Here is a 24,927-nt window from a genome sequence, read left to right on the forward strand (position 1 = left end):
TTCTGTCAGTGTGATCATGTGATGTATCTGACCCCAGGAATGTGTCAATAAAGTTTCCCCTTCCTGGGACAATGAATTCACGGTGTTCTTATTTCAATTTCCAGGAGTGTATTACAATGGGACATACCCTCTGCCATGCATCTCATGGTAGTATGCAGTATAGATGTAGAGGTAGATGCAGAAATAAGCCTGAAGATGGTCACTTAAGGTTTAGGTGCTAAGAATTCAGAGACAATGCCAAAAGTACATGTCATCCTATACGTAGGTCAGAAAAGGGAACAATTAACTGTTGCACTCTTAAATTACAATCTAAAAATCACTGATAATATAATGTAAATGGATAGATAAAAAAAATCTACTCACAAAGCAGTAGCACATTATATTATCAATAATTGACTATTTTCTCTCATCTAAAAATCACAGTATTCTAGAGCACCAACAGTACAGCATGACATGTAGGTGCTAACATAAACTAGTGCTGAAAGTCTAGTTTTGTATACTAAGCATCTAGAATAAAACAAGAAGATGCATAATACATAAGTGTACAAAATAATTTGCAATACAATGATGTAAGTACAATATCAATGAAACTGTGAATTATATTTTATGCAGATATTACAGAACAAACATCTTTAATACTATAATTGGCATATCAAACAATGTAAAATCCAGGATGGAATTGAAAAACATTATGAGAAGGAAAGTTGCTACTCACCATTTAGCGAAGATGCTGAGTCACAGATAGACAAAACAAAAAGATTTTCACTCTTAAAGCTTTCAGCCAATGGTCTTTGTCAACAATAGACACACATATGCATACACACACGCAAACGCAACTCACACACATGGCTGCAGTCACAGGCAATGAAACCACGTTTGTCTATTGTTGACAAAGGCCATTGGCTGAAAACTTGAAGTGTGAAGATCTTTTTGTTGTGCATATCTGCGACTCAGCATCTCTGCTATATGGTGAGTTGCAACTTTCCTTCTATAAGACGAATGTAAAAACTGGTAGAATCTGACCCCAGGGAAGATCAGTTTGGATTCTGTAGAAATATTGGAGCATGTGAGGCAATACTGACCCTATGACTTACCTTAGAAGATAGATTAAGGAAAGGCAAACCTACGTTTCTAGCATTTGTAGACATAGAGAAAACGTTTTACAATGTTGAGTGGAATGCTCTCTTTCAAATTCTGAAGGTGGCAGGGGTAAAATACAGGGAGCGAAAGGCTATTTGCAATTTGTACAGAAACCAGATGGCAGGTATAAGAGTCGAAGGACATGAAAGGGAGGCAGTAGTTGGGAAGGGAGTGAGACAGGGTTGTAGCCTCTCCCCAATGCTATTCAATCTGTATATTGAGCAAGCAGTAAAAGAAACAAAAGAAAAATTTGGAGTAGGTATTGAAATCCATGGAGAAGAAATAAAAGAGGTTCGCCGATGACATTGTAATTCTGTCAGAGTCAGCAAAGGACTTGGAAGAGCAATTGAATGGAATGGACAGTGTCTTGAAAGGAGGATATAAGATGAACATCAACAAAAGCAAAACGAAGATAATGGAATGCAGTCGAATTAAGTCGGGTGATGCTGAGGGAATTAGATCAGGAAATGAGACACTTAAAGTAGTAAACGAGTTTTGCTATTTGGGGAGCAAAATATCTGATGATGGTCAAAGTAGAGAGGATATAAAATGTAGACTGGCAATGGCAAGGAAAGCGTTTCTGAAGAAGAGAAATTTGTTAACATCGAGTATAGATTTAAGTGTCAGGAAGTCATTTCTGAAAGTATTTGTATGGAGTGTAGCCATGTATGGAAGTGAAACATGGACGATAAATAGTTTGGACAAGAAGAGAATAGAAGCTTTCGAAATGTGGTGCTACAGAAGAATGCTGAAGATTAGATGGGTAGATCACATAACTAATGAGGAAGTATTGAATAGGATTGGGGAGAAGAGAAGTGTGTGGCACAACTTGACCAGAAGAAGGGATCGGTTGGTAGGACATGTTCTGAGGCATCAAGGGATCACCAATTTAGTATTGGAGGGCAGCGTGGAGGGTAAAAATCATAGAGGGAGACCAAGAGATGAATACACTAAATAGATTCAGAAGGATGTAGGTTGCAGTAGGTACTGAAAGATGAAGAAGCTTGCACAGGATAGAGCAGCATGGAGAGCTGTATCAAACCAGTCTCAGGACTGAAGACCACAACAACAGCAACAATATAGTAATTTGCAGATGGTATTTTAAGAGTGCAACAATTAATTGTTCCCTAAATATATTATGACATGTACATTCATAACTGTCTCTGTATTCTTATCAACTTAACCTTATATGATATTCTGTAAATTTATTCTGTAAGTTCATTCTGACATTATATCTTCTACATTGCACTTGCTGTATGATTGGTTTGTCTATATATGCAGAAAATTATTACAACTGATGTACAACACTTTCTTTTATAATTGTATAAAATTTTTAATTATAAAAAAGTGTTAATAACTTTTATAATGGTTTACAGTCATATTTATCTGTTGCATGAAAATGAGCTTGTGCAGTCGGTTCAAAATGTTTGACATTTCATGTAAACTTTATTTTGTATTTAAAATGTCAATGTATCATGTTACTCATGTTCCCATAATGACTTATTATGAAGTCACATGATATATTGTTCAGACGATACATATTCATTAAGGTGTATTTGCTTAAGGTATGTTGTACATGTCCGCCGCTTGTGGTCTCGCGATAGCGTTCTCGCTTCCCGAGCACGGGGTCCCAGGTTCGATTCCCGGTGGGGTCAGGGATTTCTCCTGCCTCGAGATGACTGGGTGTTGTTGTGTCATCTTCATCATCATTAATCCCAAATACAGTCGGAGGAAGACAATGGCAAACCACCTCCACTAGGACCTTGCCTAGTAAGGTGGCGCGGGTCTCTCGCGTCGTTCCTCTACGCTCTGTAAAGTATGTGACTTCATCATCGTCATCATCATGTTGTACATATCCATGCTATGTATATATGTGTCACACCCTAATGTATATCTGACCTCATTATGATTATTATTTCGGTCTGTATGGCTTACAGATTGCAAATTTACAGTTAGTGATCTTGGCTGCTGAAGTTTTTACTTCTTTATTTCACACTATTCTAGACTGCCCCCATACTTGAGTAACATCAAGTTACTTCTTGTAAGAGCTGAAATCCATTATAAATGCTACTGAATTTTTTAAAATACTGCAGATAATTTCTACAATTCTTTAAAGCCTTATTAGTGCCAAGTATGCTGCCATATCGAAGTGCATTTCAGTAAGGGAGAATTTGTGACACCCGGTCATCTTTTTCACTGTAACAGGATAAATACAAGGTGTGGCAATAAAGAAACCGCACTCATGCAGTAACTCTCTATTTAAAAAACTTGCACAACTGAAATGTAGTCACCTTCAGTATATTCCCCTCCCTGATACCTGCACCACTCCATGAAAATTTTCCACTTTTGGAAGCAGTGCTGTAAATCTCTTTTTATGCCGTTGAGGAGGCTCATCACTTTTTTCTTTACTGCATCCATGTACTCAAACCTGGTTCCTTTGAGTGCAGAATTGGGAAGAGAAAGAAGCTGCATGAATACAGCTGAATACAGCAGATGGTCCATCACTGGAATGTCATTTTTTGCCAAAAACCATTTCACGGACATTGCGTTATGGGCTGGCATGTTGTCCTGATGAAGAACCCATGAGATATTTGTCCATGGATCTGACCTCCTTCATTGCACACGTTCAGGAAAGGTCTTCAGAACAGTTACATAAAAAGCTTGACTGACAGTCTGACATTCAGGCATCAAATCAGTGTCAATAACATTTCGGATATTGAATAAAATAATCATCATTGCTTTGAATTTTGATTTGATCATGTGCACTTTCTTCTCCCTAGGGAATTGAGGGCTCTACCAATGCATGGATTACACAGGCCAATGATGGAAAAACTTTTTTGCTGAAAATACCTTATTGTTATGTTTTTTAAGGTGGCAAATCCAAATATGATACTTAAAAAACTGTATCACCCATCATGTCTTCACATTTTACAGTTAAATTTATTAAATTAAGCGTTTTAAAGAATTTAACAGCTTTTATATAGTTAAAATAATTTTAAAAGAAGGAGTAATTAATATAGATAACATTGGTAGAACTGCTGAAAAACATTTTCTGGCAAAAAAAGGTGGATTCTATTTTTGTGTTAACAGATGGTGTTTTGTTTACAGTCAACCTAACCTCACTTTCCCGTTTCCTGTACATGTTCTCAGTACAATGTCTAATCGTGATTGTAAAAACTCTGCTGACAGTTTTTGTTATATTTGTGGTGAATTTGTAATTAAAAAACACCAAATAAACATTACAGACTTTGTGAAAAAGGTTTATCTAGCATACTTTGGATCTAAACTTGGTGATAAAGATAAATCTTGGGTGCGACATAAGGTACTGATGTTTGATGTTAACTTTGAGTCCACAATGACCTTAAATGAGAAAGACGCATGGGTATCATTCAAGCAAGTCATTACAAAGTTCTTAGGACATGAAAAAGACCCAGAATATATTTCTATTATAGCAACAATGTTAAAGAAATTTAAAACTTTAGAATGTTTAATGAGCCTGAAGGTTCACTTTTTGGAACATTCACCTTGATTACTTCCCGGACAATACTGGAGATGTTAGTGAAGAGCAAGGAGAGTGTTTTCACCAGGATATAAAAGTGATGGAAAAACACTACCAAGGCCACTAGAACACCAACATGATGGGGGACTACTGTTGGTCACTTCACCGAGAAGTTCAGCCAGCGACTCATCATAGAAAAAGCTACACAAGAAGCTTTTTTAAATAAAAAAAAAAAAAAAAGAGAGAGAGAGAGAGAGAGAGAGAGAGAGAGAGAGAGAGAGAATACAAACCAATTCCAGCTGACAAGTGAAACCTCTATTAACACATATCATTGTTTTAAGTAGCTTACTGTAAATACAAACCATGCTTATGTTGTAACAAAACATTTCTTTAATTTCCCCATTTAACGTATAGCATAGGATTTTTATATTATATAATAAAAAGCATATTGCTCGAAAACTATGGGTGATATAAAAAACTAAGGCTAGATTTGGATTCAGCTTATAAAAGTCTACAAAGATCAGCTAACAAAGTAAAAAAAAGTTAAAAAAAATTTTTTTTTGTTGGCCTGTGTTATCAATTAGTCTATAGATTGTATTGGAAAATCCATGTTCCATCACATATAATTACTTTGCTGAGACAATCAGAGTCATTTTCAATGTTTTCAGCAGTGGCAGCACAGTCATCCACTTGATGTTGCTTTTGCTCATTTGTGAGGATTCTTGGCACCATTTTAGCACAAATCTTTGTCAAACCAAGATCATCGTGCAAAATCTAATCATTTTCGTATTGGTGCAGGCAAGTTCTAAAATTGCTTGATTGCTCAGGCCACATTTTTTAATCATTCTGCTGATCTTCACCACATTCTCTTCAGTGTTTGAAGTGGCAGGATGGCCCAATTTCGGATCATCTTCAACATCTTTCCTGTCACCCTTGTTGAACCTCGTAACCCACTCAAAAATTTGCATATGAGAGAGATGCTGATCACCATAAACTTGTTTCAGCAAATTGTAAGTTCTGAGGTGGATTTTACAAGTTGTGTGATGAATTTGATGTTAACAGATTGTTCCACTTTAGAGCATAGCATACTTCCGATGGAGCTCAGACATATGACCCGTTTTTCAGAAGGCTAACAGCCAGACTAACCACCATAGCAGCATGAAATTTTGTACGCATGTCAGGAAGAGTTCCAAGGTCATCCCCCCACTCTTCTCTTAGTCATCAATGAAGCTGGAAAGGTGCACAACAACCAGTTCGGTTTCTTTATTGGCATACCTCATATTTACTATTTTACTGTTGTCCAGCACTTTTGTACACTCTTATCTTTATAAGCAATTGTTATGGTAGTAAAAGTCTTAGTGTCTTCACATTTATGTAACAGCTCCTAGTATCCTGTCTACACACTGGCTGATATTTCCAATGCAGTACTCAGCAATAACAAAAAATGGCACTCAAGGTAAAATTGGAGCTTCAGCAATCAAGTTTGTTGGTAAGTTCTTGTGAACCTCCTGATTTTTTTATCCAATTTATGATTCTGCATGTAACTGGTAGAGCATCTGATTACAGAAATTCAAGAAGTTGTACTGACAAAACAAGCATACAGTGCATTTTCAACATTCTACTCATAGTTCCTTAATCACTGAGCCTGATCATTTCACACAACTGCATATGTATTCTACTAACAATACTAACAGAAACTTCATGATGGAACAATAAAGAAACGATTAATGGGAAGTGGTGCAAAACCCACTTAAAATATGTTATAATTGTATTAGCTAATACTGTTTTGCTGATATAAGTACTATCTTGTATGCGGCTGTTGCAACACTGATTATGGACAGTAGCCTGAGCAGATGGCTGTGGAGAGGGATGAAAGACTTGGAGCAGCTAGGAGAAGGGAAGTTATATATGGCATGGAGGATATAGTATAAAGAGGTAGGAAAGGGGGACGACATATTTTCCACAGCAGTTAGAAAATGTCAGTTACTTCTGGTAACAATCATAAAATTTAGACCTACAGTACAAAATAGAGGGTGAAAAAGATAGAGAAATAGTGGTGGGAGAATATAATATATAGAGAGGATATTAATGAGGTGAAACATTACTGTAGGGAAAAGGTTAGGGCAAAAGAGTGAGAAATGACTTAACGTTTAAGGAAACAAGCAGAGGTTCAGATCAGGAAATTTTGAGAATGAAAGATAACAGGAGAGACATGCCGGGGTCAGAGTCCAGGTGCCTTGACCCTTGACCCAGCTGTTGAAGTCACTGTTGTTGTGGTTCCAGCTTGTTCATCAGTTGAGTAGTTGAAATTGTAATTGGCCACAGCCTACCCATTTATACAAGTAATCAACTGATTAACCATCATGCCTATGTAGAACACTGCACAGTAATTAGTACATGACATGAATGTCTAAAATTAGCAAGAGTTTACATAATCTCAAAATTCTGGGCAGATGTCAGTGCAAGCTGCTTTTAAAAATTTCCATAACAAATTTCATCTCAAAATCTAGTAGGAAATCCAAAGAAGTTCTGTCAAGAGAAAATCATTACTTTCACTCCTTGATAGTAATGGTAGTGTCACGGATGATACAACCACTAAGCACAGTTATTAAACATCATTTTCTGACATTTCAAACAATGGAAACTCCAGGTAGGAATATCAACAATGTAGTACAAGGTAGATTGCTACTTACCATAGAGGAGATATGTTAAGTTGCAAACATACAATTGTCATTTAATTGTGAATGTTTGTAACTTAATGCGTCTCCTTTACAGTAAGTAGAAATCTATCTTTTCCTACGTTGTTGATTTTCTGAAATTTTTCACCAAAGAAGTTCAAGGACTTGAATCAAGGGCAACTGTGAACCTGATTAATTCAAAAGCAGATCACTTTGTACAGTGAAGGCAACTCATGTTACTTAATAGAGAAAAGTCTTCTGGTCGAGACTATATACCCCTTAGATCCTTTCAAAATGTGCTGGCAAAATAGCTCTATTTTTAGGAATGATATACAAACTGCCCAGTCAATGAAAGATGCATGCCAAAGGCTGGAAAGTTTCACAGGAGATACCAGTATACAATAGTGTAGTGTAATTGGATGGATTAAAAATTTACTCACAAAGTGGCAGCAGGAGAATACACAAATAAAGCTATTTGAATCTGCAACGTTTGGAGCCGGTGACTCCTTCTGGCAAAAAGGTTGAAGGGAAAGGAAGATGAGTGAAGGAAAAGGACTGGTGAAGTTTAAGAAATGGGGAGAGTTCAGAAAAATTTACCAGAGCCCTGGGTCAGGGGAGACTTACCAGATGGGATGAGAAGGAAAGACTGATTGTTGGGGACTGCAGTGGGCAAGATCTGAAAAACTGAACACTTAAAGATGGAAGATAGGGTAATATGCAAGACAGAGATTACTGCCAAAACACTGTGCACCATTAATAAGAGCAGAAAGCTAAGTGCATTGCATGTGGCAGAGGTGGGAGGGGCCACAGAAGAATAGATAGGTTAGAAAATTAAGGATGCAGAAAACTAAAAGAGGATGAAGAAAATTTTCCCTGCCCCTCTCACCTCTATCGCATACAATGTGTTCTATTCTCTTCTAGAGGAGTGAGACTTGCTGAAGGCAGACATACATCTTAGAATAATAACTGTTTATTACGAGAACTAAGCTAAATACAGCTTCTGTGAACAATGTGTACAAAATTTGAGAACAGCAATCTATTTGGACACAGGGAGAATTAACAATCACACAGTCCCATAAGGGTGGTTAGCTGATAGGCAGTCTCCTGATGAGTTGGAGGTGCTGTGACAACACAGTCTTATCAGGATGAGAGCTCGTAGGCAGTTTGCTGGTAACAACACGGTCCCAAAAGATGATGAGCTTGTGGGTAGTCACGACAATTATTGCATAGCAGTGCCCTTGGAGTGGCTGGTGGAACTTCAAGGTCAGATGTGGTTCAGGATGAGGGCAGCCTGGCATCTTGCTGGACAGCAAATTGGCAACTGCAAGCAGTGTCCATAGCAGAGACTTGAGGTGGCTGTCGGTTCAGGACATAACTGGCTTCCCATGGGCAGAGTGCCAACTTAAGTACACGATTGTTGAAGGATACATGGATGGTATCACGTGAGCATGTGACTATGCAAATTAGTGCCTGCGGCTGCAGTGGTGTGTGTTGCAATTCGCACACCATGTAGTGGCAAGACTGGCATCCCCGATGCTGTGGCAACTGCTGGAGGCTTGACTGTATGCAGTAACTTGCCTCGTCTGTTTACAGATAACCTTCTAGGTGTGGCAGGGGTCATACCTGGCCTGTGAAACATACACATAAATGTGGTGGCCAGAATATGCAGGAGACAGTCCTGCATATTCAACACAGTGCACTCAGCTTTCTGCTCTTATTAACTCATGAATGATGTTTTAACAGTAAACTCTGTCTTGCATAGTACCCTATCTTCCACCTTTAAGGGCTCAGGTTTTCAAGTCACGTCCGATGCAGTCCCCATCAATCAGTCTTTCCTTCTCATCCTGTCCAGTAAGTCTCCCCTGACCACAGGTTCTGGGCGACTTTTCTGAACTCTCCCCATTCCTAAACCTTACCAGTGCTTTTCCTTCACCCCTCTTTCCTTCCCATCAACCCTTCTATCAGGAGGAGGAAATCACTAACTCCAAAAGACTGCAATTTAAATACCTTTGTATGTGTATTCTCCTACCGCTGCTTGGTGAATAGATATTTATCCATCCAATTACATTATATTTTCATCAATATTGTTGTTGTTGTTGTTGTGGTCTTCAGTCCTGAGACTGGTTTGATGCAGCTCTCCATGCTACTCTATCCTGTGCAAGCTCCTTCATCTCCCAGTACCTATTGCAACCTACATCTTTCTGAATCTGTTTAGTGTATTCATCTCTTGGTCTCCCTCTACAATTTCTACCCTCCATGCTGCCCTCCAATGCTAAATTGGAGATCTCTTGATGCCTCAGGACATGTTCTACCAACCGATCCCTTCTTCTAGTCAAGTTGTGCCACAAACTTCTCTTCTCCCCAATCCTATTCAACACCTCCTTATTAGTTATGTGATCTACCCACCTAATCTTCAACATTCTTCTGTAACACCACATTTTGAAAGCTTCTATTCTGTTCTTGTCCAAACTATTTATTGTCCATGTTTCACTTCCATACATGGCTACACTCCATACAAATACTTTCGGAAACGACTTCCTGTCACTTAAATCTATACTCGATGTCAACAAATTTCTCTTCTTCAGAAACACTTTCCTTGCCATTGCCAGTCTACATTTTATATCCTCTCTACTTCGACCATCATCAGTTATTTTGCTCCCCTAATAGCAAAACTCGTTTACTACTTTAAGTGTCTCATTTCCTAATCTAATTCCCTCAGCATCACCCGACTTAATTCGACTACATTCCATTATCCTTGTTTTGCTTTTGTTGATGTTCATCTTATGTCCTCCTTTCAAGACACTGTCCATTCCATTCAAATGCTCTTCCAAGTCCTTTGCTGTCTCTGACAGAATTACAATGTCATCGGCGAACCTCAAAGTTTTTATTTCTTCTCCCTGGATTTTCATACCTACTCCAAATTTTTCTTTTGTTTCCTTTACTGCTTGCTCAATATACATATTGAATAACATCGGGGAGAGGCTACAACCTTGTTTCACTCCCTTCCCAACCACTGCTTCCCTTTCATGCCCCTCGACTCTTATAACTGCCATCTGGTTTCTGTACAAATTGTAAATAGCCTTTTGCTCCTGTATTTTACCCCTGCCACCTTAAGAATTTGAAAGAGAGTATTCCAGTCAACATTGTCAAAAGCTTTCTCTAAGTCTACAAATGCTAGAAACATAGGTTTGCCTTTCCTTAATCTATCTTCTAAGATAAGTCGTAGGGTCAGTATTGCCTCAGGTGTTCCAATATTTCTACGGAATCCAAACTGATCTTCCCCGAGGTTGGCTTCTACCAGTTTTTTCATTCATCTGTAAAGAATTCACGTTAGTATTTTGCAGCTGTGACTTATTAAACTGATAGTTCGGTAATTTTCACATCTGTCAACACCTGATTTCTTTGGGATTGGAATTGTTATATTCTTCTTGAAGTCTAAGGGAATTTCAACTCTCTCATACATCTTGCTCACCAGATGGTAGAGTTTTGCCAGGACTGGCTCTCCCAAGGCCGTCAGTAGTTCTAATGGAATGTTATCTACTCCCAGGGCCTTGTTTCGAGTCAGGTCTTTCAGTGTCCCATCCATCAGATGTATATATAAAAAAAAAAAAAATTAAAAAAAAAAAAAGGCACACACATCCGTAAAAGCACAACTCACACAAGGCCACATCCTGAAAACTGGCAACAGCTGGGGAAGGCTGGGTACTGACCATATGCCCCTCCATATCTGCATCCATTGATGCCAGTCAGCTGTCAGTTGGTACCATGGGACCTTCTGAAGTGTGTTCGGATGGAGTTAAGTTTAGTTCAGATATGCCTATGTAATGCTAAGTGCCGCCTCTGTGTAGTGAGAAGCAATGTATTCTATTTCACAAATTCAGTAACAGACTGTGTATAATGTAACTGGATAGAAAAGAAATCTACTCACTAAGTGGCAGCAGGAGAACACACTTATAAAAAGGTATTACATATGCAAGCTTTTGAAGCCAGTGCCGCCTCCTTCTGGCAGAAGAGTGAAATGGGAAGGAAGAGGGGTGAAGGAGAAGGGCTTATGAGGTTTAGGGAAAGGAGTAGAGTTCATAAAAGTGACCCATAACCCTGGGTCAGGGGAGACTTACCAGACAGGATGAGAGGAAAGACAGGAATACTCTCCATTATTATCAGTATGCCACATCTAAGTAGCTCGCATACATAACACCTTTTGCATGTGTGTTCTCATGCCACCACTTGGTGAGGAGATTTTTTTTGTCTATCCAATTACATTATGTTTTCAAAAACCGATTAAACTGTATATTATGTAATGTAATTATTTAAATATTTCTTAAGAGGTAAGTAATACATATAAATAATCTTAGAAACAAAAATTTATGTGAATTACATGTTCCATAACATATTCTGTATATTATTCTATCAAGACAGTACTTAAAAATTATTTTATTCCATAACACTATTTCTTCACAATGATAAAGTGCAGTTTTCTTGCTAGCAGTATTAATTCAATGTCATGAAATTTCTTCTATTTCATTTGGTATAGGTTATCATGCATAGTGTTTTAATCTGTGATGAACCATGACATTATCCTTTAGTAATTTTTCCACTATGTGAATATGCTGATAACATAAGTTATGAGACTGCTACCTACCAATAAACTGTTGACTCATTTAACCCACTTTACTGTTCCTTGGCATTATAGATTTTGCAAAAAACATCTATTATCAGATAGCTGCAGTATATCTATGAAAGGCAGCAATCTGATGATGGGCATTTTGATTGAAATCACTCATAACACTGGACAGAAAAGTAATTTAAATGTTTCAACAATTTAGTGGTTGACAGTTTCATGGCATCTTTTACCATCGAGCCTCTGTAAACTTGTCATCTACTAAATGGCCCCTTTGCACCAATAATTATTATCAATCAGTCTTTGAAAATCTCAGCAACATCTTTCATCAGGGTATTGGCTACCTACTCTCTCTCAAAGTGGTATTCTGTTGTTCATCCAAACTATGCAGTATCCAACTCCATCTTTATGCCACTGATGCTTTCAATCCTACATATACATCCACACAATGGAAACCACTGCGAAGGACATGGCAGAGGGTACTTCCCATTGTACCAATTATTGGGGTTTGACTCCTTTTCATTCACATGTGGAGTGCTGAAAGAATAACTGTTTAAAAGCTCTGTGCATGCTGTAATTAATCTAATCTAATCTAATCTAATCTTAACTTCACAATTCCTATGGGAGTGACATGCAGGGGGTTATAGTATATCCCTAGAATCATGATTTAAAGCCATTTACTGAAACTTCATAAGTAAGCTTTCTCAGAATAGTTTGTGCATAACTTCAAGTGTCTGGAGGGTTGTTTTGGGGAGGAGACCAGGCAACAGCCCTTCCCGGACGTTTTTGTTGCAGTGCAGGAAGGAATTTGTTCTTCAAAACATTTTCGTAGGATGCACCTGTTACTGTAGTGCCCTTTGGAACGCAATGGGTAAGGATTACGCCCTTGCTGTTCCAGAACATGGACACCATCATTTTTTCAGCACTGGCGGTTACCCAAAATTTTTTTGGTGGCGGTGAATCTGTGTGCTTCCATTGAGCTGACTGGTGCTTTGTTTCTGGATTGAAAAATGGCATCCACGTCTCATCCATTGTCACAACCGATGAAAAGAAAGTCCCATTCATGCTGTTGTTGCGCGTCAACATTGCTTGGCAACATGCCACATGGGCAGTCATGTGGTCATCCGTCAGCATTCGTGGCACCCATCTGGATGACACTTTTCGCATTTTCAGGCCGTCATGCAGGATTGTGTGCACAGAACCCACAAAAATGCCAACTCTGGAGGCGATCTGTTCAACAGTCATTCGGTGATCCCCCAAAACAATTCTCTCCACTTTCTCGACCATGTTGTCAAACCGGCTTGTGCGAGCCCAAGGTTGTTTCGGTTTGTTGTCACATGATGTTCTGCCTTCATTAAACTGTCGCACCCACAAATGCACTTTCGACACATCCATAACTCCATCACCACATGTTTCCTTCAAATGTCAATGAATTTCAATTGGTTTCACACCACGCAAATTCAGAAAATGAATGATTGCACGCTGTTCAAGTAAGGAAAACGTCGCCATTTTAAGTATTTAAAACAGTTCTCATTCTCGCCGCTGGCAGTAAAATTCCATCAGCCATACGGTGCTGCCATCTCTTGGACATATTGACAATGAACGCGGCCTCATTTTAAAACAATGCGCATGTTTCTATCTCTTTCCAGTCTGGAGAAAAGAAATCGGAGGCCTTAGAACTTGAATGCACCTCGTATACTTTTCATAAACTTCACTTAAGGCACTCTCCATGATGAATAAAATTTCCCCTTCACTACTCCAACCTGAAATTCAGTTCTTTCATGTTGTGTCTGTGTGGATACAACTTAGATATACATTGAATGAATCATTGCATGCTGTGATACAAACTTGCAACTCATTCCAAATAGGAACCTTCCAGTTGACTTACACCACTTACAGTTATTATTTACTTTATTTGTAGTTAACTATCTACTTATTTTTGTTATGGAACTAACAAAGTAGTTGACCATTACAATAGAAACCATGTGGCAGTAATATTTTCTGTTCACTTTTCCTTTCAAAAGGAGGATACAGTCATTCAAATACAGTAACCTGTTATGGAAGCAGTGGCCAGCCATATGAGGGCATTCCATGTGACCAGGAGAACTGTGTACCTCTTACCTGGGTCTGCGATGGAGAGCGGGATTGTGATAGTGAGTATTTTTACACAGAACAAAACATCTCATACAGTGACTATCTCTGAAAGCTTTCAAAATTTTGTGTCATAACAGCGACAAAATTGTGAACTTCTTGGAATTTTTTTACACATATTTAGCTTGTATTCTGTATATTCTACAGGTAGAAATAATTATTAAGAAGCTTGCAGATGTATGGCTATACACAGTGTTGATAATATTTAGCAGTAGTGAGCCAGACATGTAGTGTTGGGTGACAGTATTTGACAAATGGACAGCATATACATGAACACCAAAAAGGACATTATGTGACAGTCAATCAGAGGCAGTCAACCTGAAGCTTCCAATACATTTATAGTCCACATCATGTGGGAAGACACCTCAATCTTCATCTGTTCTGTGCATCCCCTTCCATTAACCTCCAGCGACCAGTATGATTCATTCTCTTTTCAAGCACCTAGCATCAAGTTACAACTACATGGTGAGAACTCTCTCCTGCACACATTAGTCATTCCTACCAGTTATTTTATTTTTGTGCACATTGATTTACCATTAACTGCAGTCAAATACAACCACATATATGCATTATAAAATTACACATTTTAAAAAAATTCTGTGAGGCAGAAGCAGTTGTCAAGCAAATACAATGATTTTGAAACTTCCTGGCAGATTAAGACTTGTGCCAGATTAAGACTTTTGCTCTACTAACTGATCAACCCAGGCACAAGTCACAACCCATTCTCACAGCTTCACTTCTGCCAGTAACTTGTTTCCTACCTCCAAAACTTCCTTTCTTCCAGGAGTGCTAGGCCTGAAAGATACACAGGAGAACTTTTGTGAAGTTTGGAAGGTAGGTTTCAAAATTTATGATTCTCCCTATAGATTTGAATGTATATTATGAGGTGTATTCAGAAACTAAGGTGACTTTATATTTTTGTGAAAAAACATTTATTTATTCATCAATATTCATGTTATCCCCCTGAAAGCAATCCCCCTCAGATACAATGCACTTGTGCCAATGCTTCTTCCAATCCTCGAAGTAATTCTCATAAGCACTTTTTGGTACAGCCTTGAGTACTTCCAGCGGTGCAGTTTTTATTTCCTCAATCGAAACTCTTCGTCCTTTCGTAGGTCTCTTCAGTTTTGGGAACAGGAAAATGATGCAGGGGCCAAAACCAGTAAATATGGTTGCTGAGGCATGATTGTTGTGTTGTTTTTGGCCAAAAAATCTCTCATAACCAATGATGAATGAGCAGGTGAATTGTCATGATGCAAAAGCCATGAATTGTTTTTCGAGAATTCAGGACTTCTTTTTCCATATTGCTTCTCGCAAATGGTGCATAACATCAAAGTAATACTTCTTACTGACTGTATGACCTTGAGGCAAAAATTCATTAAGCACTATGCCATGATAATTGAAAAAAAAAAAAACAGTGAGCAAAAGTTTGAGATTTGATCCAACTTAGCATGCTTTTTTTGGGTTGGCTCTCCGGGATGCTTCTATTGGGACGATTGGGCTTTGGTTTCGATGTCATAACTGTAAACCCATGTTTCATCACCAGTTATGACCCTTTTGAGCAAATCAGGATCATCATTGACATCATTCAAGAGCTCCTGAGTGATGCTCATGCGATAGTTCTTCTGATCAAAATTGAGAAGTTTTGGAACAAACTTTGCTGACACACATCTCATGCCCAAAACATCCAAAAAAAATTGCATGACACAAGCTGATGCATATGCCAACATCCTCAGCAACTTCTCTTACAGTAATTCGACAATTTTCAAGAACAATTTTCTTCACAGCTTCGATATTATCATCTGTTGTTGATGTGCTGGGGTATCCAGAGTGAGGTAAGTCATTGGCATCTTCTTGGCCATCTTGGAATAGCTTGTACCATGTATAAACATTGTTTTTACTTAGAGCAGAATCACCGTATGCCATGGTCAACCAAGTGTTCCATTTTTCACACAAAATTTGATGCTAATTCTTTGTTCCATATTGTATAATAATTGAAAATTTCCGAGTACACTAAAACACGTCTAACCTTTCTATGTGTCAAAAACAAACAAAGTAAACTGTACACTTGAAACTGTGAATGTTCACTGTTTGGACATGTGTACCAAAATAATAATAAAAATGATTGATAATCAAATGTATGTTGCCTGTGCAATATGAAAAGTCACCTTACTTTTTGAACAGCACTTGTATAATGTACCACAGGCAAATAAACCTGATTGTTGTCCACAGCAACATGGTATGGCAACCTGGACATTGTTTGCATGCTCTCTGTTGTGATGCTTACGCAAACCTCATCTTCTCCACTCTTCCCTATAACTCCGCCTCTCAGTGCACAAGCGCCTTTCTATATGATGGGGACTTAAGTGTAGCAGAATATACTTTATCTGACTTACTACTATGGAACCTTCTACCAAAATGCACCATAAACTACTTAGAATTTATGAAGGGCATATAGTGTGATGTTTAAGACTGTTTTGTAGGTTCTGAGCCTAACTTCACAAACTGAAAATGGTTTTGAAAACACACACACCACAGGACTAAACTTCATTGCTCTTAGTGCTGCATATGATACAGTTAACCATCACATTCTCTTACAAAAAGTATTTGCTGTCATCAAGGATCTAAAACTTGTCAGAGTGTCATCAACACTATTGTAGAATCATATGTTTCTTGTTGATTTTCAAGGGTAACAAAGTAAGCAGAGAATCCAGAAAAATCATTTGTCTCAAAGAAGCATGTTGGTTCTGTTGCTGTGTAATATTTATTATATAAATGAGCAACCATTTCCTTACAACACAGCAAGTTTTATCTACGCTGATGGCCTTGCCCTGACCTCCCAAGGTAAAATATTTGAAGATTTAGAACTCACTCGTGAAGGTGTTCTGAAAGAACTAGGCACATACTGTAAGGCTTCCTGCCAAAAGTGTAACACCTCAGAAACTCTACTCTGTGTTTTCCATCCCAGGGACAGGAACTCCACAAGAAAGTTGAATGTGTCTTGGAACAGCACCTGATTAGAACATCATCTCACTCCAAAGTACATAGGAGTAACTCTGTATCACTCCCTGAACTTCAGACAACACTGCCCCAAAGCCAAGCAGAAAACTAGTGCTCAGAATAACATTTCAGGAGAGTTAAGAAGCACAAACTTGGGAGCTAAACCAAAAGTTCTTAAAACCACTGCTTTGGCTCTGTGTTCATCTGTAGCTGAGTATGCCTCCTGTGTTCGGTATACATCATCTCATGCCAAAACTGTGGACCCTGCTCTGAACTAAGCTTGCTGGTTGATTATAGGTTGCTTAAATATACCCTGTTGAGAAGATTTACTATCTTGCCTGTATCACAATAACTGAAGGCTGAGAATGTTGAAGCTTGTCCACTATTTGGCCATGAACTTCCACAGCCTAGGCTAAAATAAAGAAAAAGTTTCCTTTGAACAATAGATACTCTGAAATTCCCTCCAGGCAAGGCAAGACTTTTTTTGGCAGAAGTCCATACAATAAGATTTAATGGGACTGCGAGAACATTTGCTGGCTGCCCACAATGCAGAGTGGTGTGTTTTAGGTCCCTTAACAATGTTTGTAGCATTTGTAGACTTAGAGAAAGCTTTTGACAATGATGACTGGAATACTCTCTTTCAAATTATGAAGGTGGCAGGGGTAAAATCCACGGAGCGAAAGGCTATTTACAATTTGTACAGAAACCAGATGGCAGTTATAAGAGTCAAGGGACATGAAAGGGAGGCAGTGGTTGGGAAGGGAGTGAAACAGGGTTGTAGCCTCTCCCCAATGTTATTCAAACTGTATATTGAGCAAGCAGCGAAGAAAACAAAAGAAAAATTCGGAGTAGGTATTAAAATCCATGGAGAAGAAATAAAAACTTCGAGGTTCGCCGATGACATTGTAATTCTGTCAGAGACAGCAAAGGACTTCGAAGAGCAGTTGAATGGAATGGATAGTGTCTTGAAAGGAGGATATAAGATGAACATCAACAAAAGCAAAACAAGGATAATGGAATGTAGTCGAATTAAGTCGGGTGATGCTGAGGGAATTAGATTAGGAAATGAGACACTTAAAGTAGTAAACGAGTTTTGCTATTTGGGGAGCAAAATAACTGATGATGGTCGAAGTAGAGAGGATATAAAATGTAGACTGGCAATGGCAAGGAAAGCGTTTCTGAAGAAGAGAAATTTGTTAACATCGAGTATAGATTTAAGTGTCAGGAAGTCATTTCTGAAAGTATTTGTATGGAGTGTAGCCATGTATGGAAGTGAAACATGGGTGATAAATAGTTTGGACAAGAAGAGAATAGAAGCTTTTGAAATGTGGTGCTACAGAAGAATGCTGAAGATTAGATGGGTAGATCACATAACTAATGAGGAAGCATTGAATAAAATTGGGGAGAAGAGAAGTTTGTGGCACAACTTGACTAGAGAAGGGATCGGTTGGTAGGACATGTTCTGAGGTATCAAGGGATCACCAATTTAGTATTGGAGGTCAGCGTGATGTGTAAAAATCGTAGAGGGAGACCAAGAGATGAATACACCAAGCAGATTCAGAAGGATGTAGGTTGCAGTAGGTACTGGGAGATGAAGAAGCTTGCACAGGATAGAGTAGCATAGAGAGCTGCATCAAACCAGTCTCAGGACTGAAGACCACAACAACAACAACAACAACAACAGTTAAAGAACTGGTGTGAAATCCTTCCTTAAAGTATGGGGGCTTCACATTAGGTGATAGCAAGTGGGAGTGTGGAGAACAAACTGTGGAACACCTGTGCCAGTGCTCTCTTTGTCCTTTTGCTTGTTCAACAAATGACCTCATGTTTGCAAATGACAGTGTCCTTGGTGTGGCTCAATTTTAGACAAATATCATGTGATTTGCAAATTTGGTCAATGACATTTACATTATTTTTTTTGTAAATATGTATATTCTGTGTATAACTGTGTGCATGGTACAGATAGGCTTCTGACCCAAGTGAATAAATATGAAGATTGGAATGTTTCGCTGGCACCCTTTTTTCTGTGTAGTAAATTTTTCTTCTTGTTTTTGGTATTCTATCTACCTTTAGTTCACAGTAGTCCATTAACATTGATAAAAAGTGACAAATGCTGTTCATCAAGGTGGAGCTGATGAAGCACATTGTGGACAACGCCGGTGCCCAAGTGACAAATTTGAATGCACAGTCAGAGGGTCTGTTGCGTGCCTGGACAAGAAACAAGTGTGTGATGGCCATGTCGACTGCCAAGATGGGTAAGTACTGTGTAATGTGCAGCCTAGTAAATGTTGTTCCAGTTGCATCCTGGGTCTGACTAGCACATATCTGCATTATGGAGGAACAGTGTTTAAATATATGTCTAGCCATAATGATTTAGTTTTTCTATGCTTTCCTTAAATTGATTACATGATGATTCTTTTGAAATAGATACTGACAATTTACTTCTTCTATCTGAGCTTGTGCTGAATCTCTAATGACCATATTTCTTAAAATGTACATCACAAAAATGGCTTCAATCACTGGGATTGCATTGCTGAAGTTGTTCACAGAAGCAACTCACTGTGTTCTCAATTATTCTTGAGGAATGGCCCCTATTCTTCCTTGACTACACTTTTTAATTCATCAGTATTGTGGGGTAACTGTGAAAAACCTTTATTAGTGCAATAATCCCACAGAGAAAAATTGGTGAAAGACTAGGTTGATTTCATCGACCATGGGATGTCATCGAATTGTGAGAGTAATCAATGGGGAAAATGACACCTCAGTGTTGTTACTGAACTGTAGGCCATGTGGGGTGAAGCCCTGCCTTGCTGGAACCATATCATGTTTAGCAGCAATGTCAGTGCAGCTGTGGCATGATGGAATTGTTGATTGTGGCCACATACTGTTCAGAATTGATGCTCACAGGCTGGATTTTGTTATCTTGAAATAAATACTGTCCGATTCCAGTGGGCTGTTCAATAGCATACCAGATGACAATTTTTGGACTACCCTGGGCTTTTACGTGAATGTGCTGTGGATTCAAGTCCAAGTAATAACAGAAGCTTCATTTATTGATAGATCCATTTAAACAAAAGTTTGCCTCTACAGACTTCACAAGGTTTGTCAGAAATGCATCTTTTTTCTAATTTCTGTCCAGTAATGCTGTGCAGCAATTGCACCTACTCACTTTATCTCCCAGCCATAAATTCTGAGCCACTTGCATCTTATAGGGATTAAAATTTAAATCCTGTTTCCCAAACCTATGCAAAGACACATGGGGGATTTTTTAATGTTCTAGAATCACAATATTCAGAATGCTGTGGACTTCATTACAATGTTGCACGAACTCATCAGATATTTTCCAGTGTTTGAACTGTCGCTTTGTTTTTGGCACCTATATTAATACTCTGTTAAGCACTATAACATGCATGCCAGAGAGTACTTTTTATTTTATCAGTTATTAGGGCTTCTTACAGTTTCATTCACATATGGAGCACAAGAAGAATGACTGGTTAAATATGTCTGTCAATGCTGTAATTAGTTTAATCTTGTCCTTATGATTCTTATTTTAATGTTACTCCAACTGCAGTTCTCGCTGAAGTATTTCTCATTACAATTCATCATATTATGAGAATATGAACCATGAACCATGGACCTTGCCGTTGGTGGGGAGGCTTGTGTGCCTCAATGATGCAGATAGCCGTACCGTAGGTGCAACCACAATGGAGGGGTATCTGTTGAGAGGGCAAACGTGCGGTTCCTGAAGAGGGGCAGCAGCCTTTTCAGTAGTTGCAGGGCCAACAGTCTGGATGACTGACTGATCTGGCCCTGTAACACTAACCAAAACGGCCTTGCTGTTGTGGTACTGCGAACGGCTGAAAGCAAAGGGAAACTACAGCCGTAATTTTTCCCAAGGGCATGCAGCTTTACTGTATGATTAAATGATGATGGCGTCCTCTTGGGTAAAATATCCCGGAGGTAAAATAGTCCCCCATTCGGATCTCCGGGTGGGGACTACTCAAGAGGACGTCGTTATCAGGAGAAAGAAAACTGGCATTCTACGGATCGGAGTGTGGAATGTCAGATCCCTTAATTGGGCAGGTAGGTTAGAATTTTTAAAAAGGGAAATGGATAGGATAAAGTTAGATATAGTGAAATTCGGTGGCAGGAGGAAAAAGACTTTTGGTCGAGTGAATATAGGGTTATAAATACAAAATCAAATAGGGGTAATGCAGAAGTAGGTTTAATAATGAATAAAAAAAATAGGAGTGCGGGTAAGCTACTACAAACAGCATAGTGAATGCATTATTGTGGCCAAGATAGACATGAAGCCCATGTCTAATGCAGTAGTACAAGTTTATATGCCAACTAGCTCTGCAGATGATGAAGAAATTAATGAAATGTATGATGAGATGAAAGAAATTATCCAGGTAGTAAAGGGAGATGAAAATTTAATAGTCATGGGTGACTGAAATTTGACAGTAGGAAAAGGTAGAGAAGGAAACGTAGTAGGTGAATATGGATTAGGGCTAAGAAATGAAAGAGGAAGCCGCCTGGTAGAATTTTGCACAGAGCATAATTTAATCATAGCTAATACTTGGTTCAAGAATCATGAAAGAAGGTTGTATACATGGAAGAAGCCTGGAGATACTGGAAGGTATCAGATAGATTATATAATTGCAAGACAGAGATTCAGGAACCAGGTTTTAAGTTGTAAGACATTTCCAGGGGCAGATGTGGATTCTGACCACAATCTATTGGTTATGAACTGTAGATTAAAACTGAAGAAACTTCAAAAAGGTGGGAATTTAAGGAGATGGGACCTGGATAAACTGAAAGAACCAGAGGTTGTACATAGTTTCAGGGAGAGCATAAGGGAACAATTGTCAGGAATGGGGGAAAGAAATACAGTAGAAGAAGAATGGGTAGCTTTGAGGGATGAAGTAGTGAAGGCAGCAGAGGATCAAGTAGGTAAAAAGATGAGTGCTAGTAGAAATCCTTGGGTAACAGAAGAAATATTGAATTTAATTGATGAAAGGAGAAAATATAAAAATGCAGTAAATGAAGCAGGCAAAAAGGAATACAAACGTCTCAAAAATGAGATCGACAGGAAGTGCAAAATGGCTAAGCAGGGATGGCTAGAGGACAAATGTAAGGATATAGAGGCTTATCTCACGAGTGGTAAGATAGATACTGCCTACAGGAAAATTAAAGAGACCTTTGGAGAAAAGAGAACCACTTGCATGAATATCAAGAGCTCAGATGGAAACCCAGTTCTAAGCAAAGAAGGGAAAGCAGAAAGGTGGAGGGTGTATATAGAGGGTCTATACAGGGGCAATTTTCGTGACGACAATATTATGGAAATGGAAGAGGAGGTAGATGAAAATGAAATCTGAGACACGATACTGTGTGAAGAGTTTGACAGAGCACTGAAAGACCTAAGTTGAAACAAGGCCCTGGGAGTAGACAACATTCCATTAGAACTACTGACAGCCTTGGGAGAGCCAGTCCTGACAAAACTCTACCATCTGGTGAGCAAGTTGTACGAGACAGGTGAAATTCCCTCAGATTTCAAGAAGAATATAATAATTCCAATCCCAAAGAAAGCAGGTGTTGACAGATGTGAAAATTATCGAACTATCAGTTTAATAAGTCACAACTGCAAAATAATAACGCGAATTCTTTACAGACGAATGGAAAAACTGGTAGAAGCCGACCTCAGGGAAGATCAGTGTCGATTCCGTAGAAATATTGGAACACGTGAGGCAATACTGACCCTATGACTTATCTTAGAAAATAGATTAAGGAAAGGCAAACCTACATTTCTAGCATTTGTAGACTTAGAGAGAGCTTTTGACAATGTTGACTGGAATACTCTCATTCAAATTCTGAAGGTGGCAGGGGTAAAATATAGGGAGCGAAAGGCTATTTACAATTTGTACAGAAACCAGATGGCAGTTATAAGAGTCGAGGGGCATGAAAGGGAAGCAGCGGTTGGGAAGGGAGTGAGACAGGGTTGTAGCCTCTCCCCAATGTTATTCAATCTGTATATTGAGCAAGCAGTAAAGGAAACAAAAGAAAAATTTGGAGAAGGTATTAAAATCCATGGAGAAGAAATAAAAACTTTGAGGTTCGCCGATGACATTGTAATTCTGTCACAGACAGCAAAGGACTTGGAAGAACAATTGAACAGAATGGACAGTGTCTTGAAAGGAGGGTATATGATGAACATCAACAAAAGCAAAATGAGGATAATGGAATGTAGTCGAATTAAGTCAGGTGATGCTGAGGGAATTAGATTAGGAAATGAGACACTTAAAGTAGTAAAGGAGTTTTGCTATTTGGGGAGCAAAATGACTAATGATGGTCGTAGTAGAGAGGATATAAAATGTAGACTGGCAATGGCAAGGAAAGCGTTTCTGAAGAAGAGAAATTTGTTAACACCAGGTATAGATTTAAGTGTCAGGAAGTCGTTTCTGAAAGTATTTGTATGGAGTGTAGCCATGTATGGAAGTGAAACATGGACGATAAATAGTTTAGACAAGAACAGAATAGAAGCTTTTGAAATGTGCTGCTACAGAAGAATGTTGAAGATTAGATGGGTAGATCACATAATTAATGAGGAGGTATTGAATAGAATTGGGGAGATGAGAATTTTGTAGCACTACTTGACTAGAAGAAGGGATCGGTTGATAGGACATGTTCTGAGGCATCAAGGGATCACCAGTTTAGTATTGGAGGGCAGCGTGGAGGGTAAAAATCGTAGAGGGAGACCAAGAGATGAATACACTAAGCAGATTCAGAAGGATGTTGGCTGCAGTAGGTACTGGGAGATGAAGAAGCTTTCACAGGATAGAGTAGCATGGAGAGCTGCATCAAACCTGTCTCAGGACTGAAGACCACAACAACAACATGAGAATGATGTAGTTTCTGCAGTGGAATACTTAGATTCAAATTGTCAAATCTCCTCCATCAATAAAGTCCTTTAGGGGATGTAGATTACAGATTTACCTGGATTTCAGGTGTAATGAAGGTTTGGATGTTATTTTCCAACACATTGATGAATCCTTCTCACAGCAGATGTGTTTTCTGTTAGCATTTACAAAGATTTTCACACATAAACTGTTTCTACCAACATGACTGATAAATCAGCAACTGTTACTGACTTCGCGTCAATAAATGATTATTCATTCTGAATGCATTTCTAAATATTGTTCTTTTGACTTTTGGGTGAAAATTTGGTTATGAAGTTGCAATAACAATACCTATCATAAAATAATTAATTACATCTTGATTTCACATTGGATTTTATTCCTGACATTAACTGGGATACAGCACAAAATGTCAAAACCATATTTCAGGTTAAAGTTCTGTATGATAATTTCATAGTATCAATATGACTGAAAATCAATAGTGTTTACATCAGAATGTTCTAGAATCACAAAGAGAAAGGTAAATTACAACTGATCTAACTGGTTTTTCATTACTGTCTTGATATATAAAGTGCACGAGTCACATTAAATACATCAGATGACTGATAAATGTTCCGAAAGTTTGTTTTTAGGTAAGTTGAAATTTACAAATTTTGCTAATTAATTATTGGTTTAATTACAACATGATATTTCTCATAACAATTCTATGGAAATGTAATAGTGCAATCATGAGAATGAAATTACAAATTTTGCTGAAATGTGCAACAGTGTGTTAGTTCACATCGGCTGTTCTAACAAATTACAACTTTCATTAATTACAGTTAAATGATTTGAAATAATGTTAATGATGTAGATTTGGTGTGTAAGTGAACCATACAGTTTAATTTGCTGATAGAAATGAAGCAGAATCATACTTTCTAATTT

At 38.4% G+C, this 24,927-nt stretch overlaps 1 protein-coding gene across 2 annotated transcripts in view; it reads left to right on the forward strand.

The window, feature by feature from the left end:
* Nucleotides 1–24,927, forward strand: part of LOC126100880 (low-density lipoprotein receptor-like) — a 68,259-nt gene that overhangs the window by 24,522 nt on the left and 18,810 nt on the right. Inside the window, exons 2-4 of one of the 2 annotated variants that reach the window (XM_049911545.1) lie at nucleotides 6,021–6,128; nucleotides 13,963–14,091; nucleotides 19,194–19,344. In XM_049911545.1, coding sequence (XP_049767502.1) covers nucleotides 6,021–6,128; nucleotides 13,963–14,091; nucleotides 19,194–19,344 — 388 coding nt within the window. The remainder of the gene's footprint in view (nucleotides 1–6,020; nucleotides 6,129–13,962; nucleotides 14,092–19,193; nucleotides 19,345–24,927) is intronic. The other variant, XM_049911546.1, reaches the window with a different exon arrangement.

Source organism: Schistocerca cancellata, chromosome 9 (assembly GCF_023864275.1).
Source record: "Schistocerca cancellata isolate TAMUIC-IGC-003103 chromosome 9, iqSchCanc2.1, whole genome shotgun sequence".
Taxonomy (NCBI): Eukaryota; Metazoa; Arthropoda; class Insecta; order Orthoptera; family Acrididae; genus Schistocerca; species Schistocerca cancellata.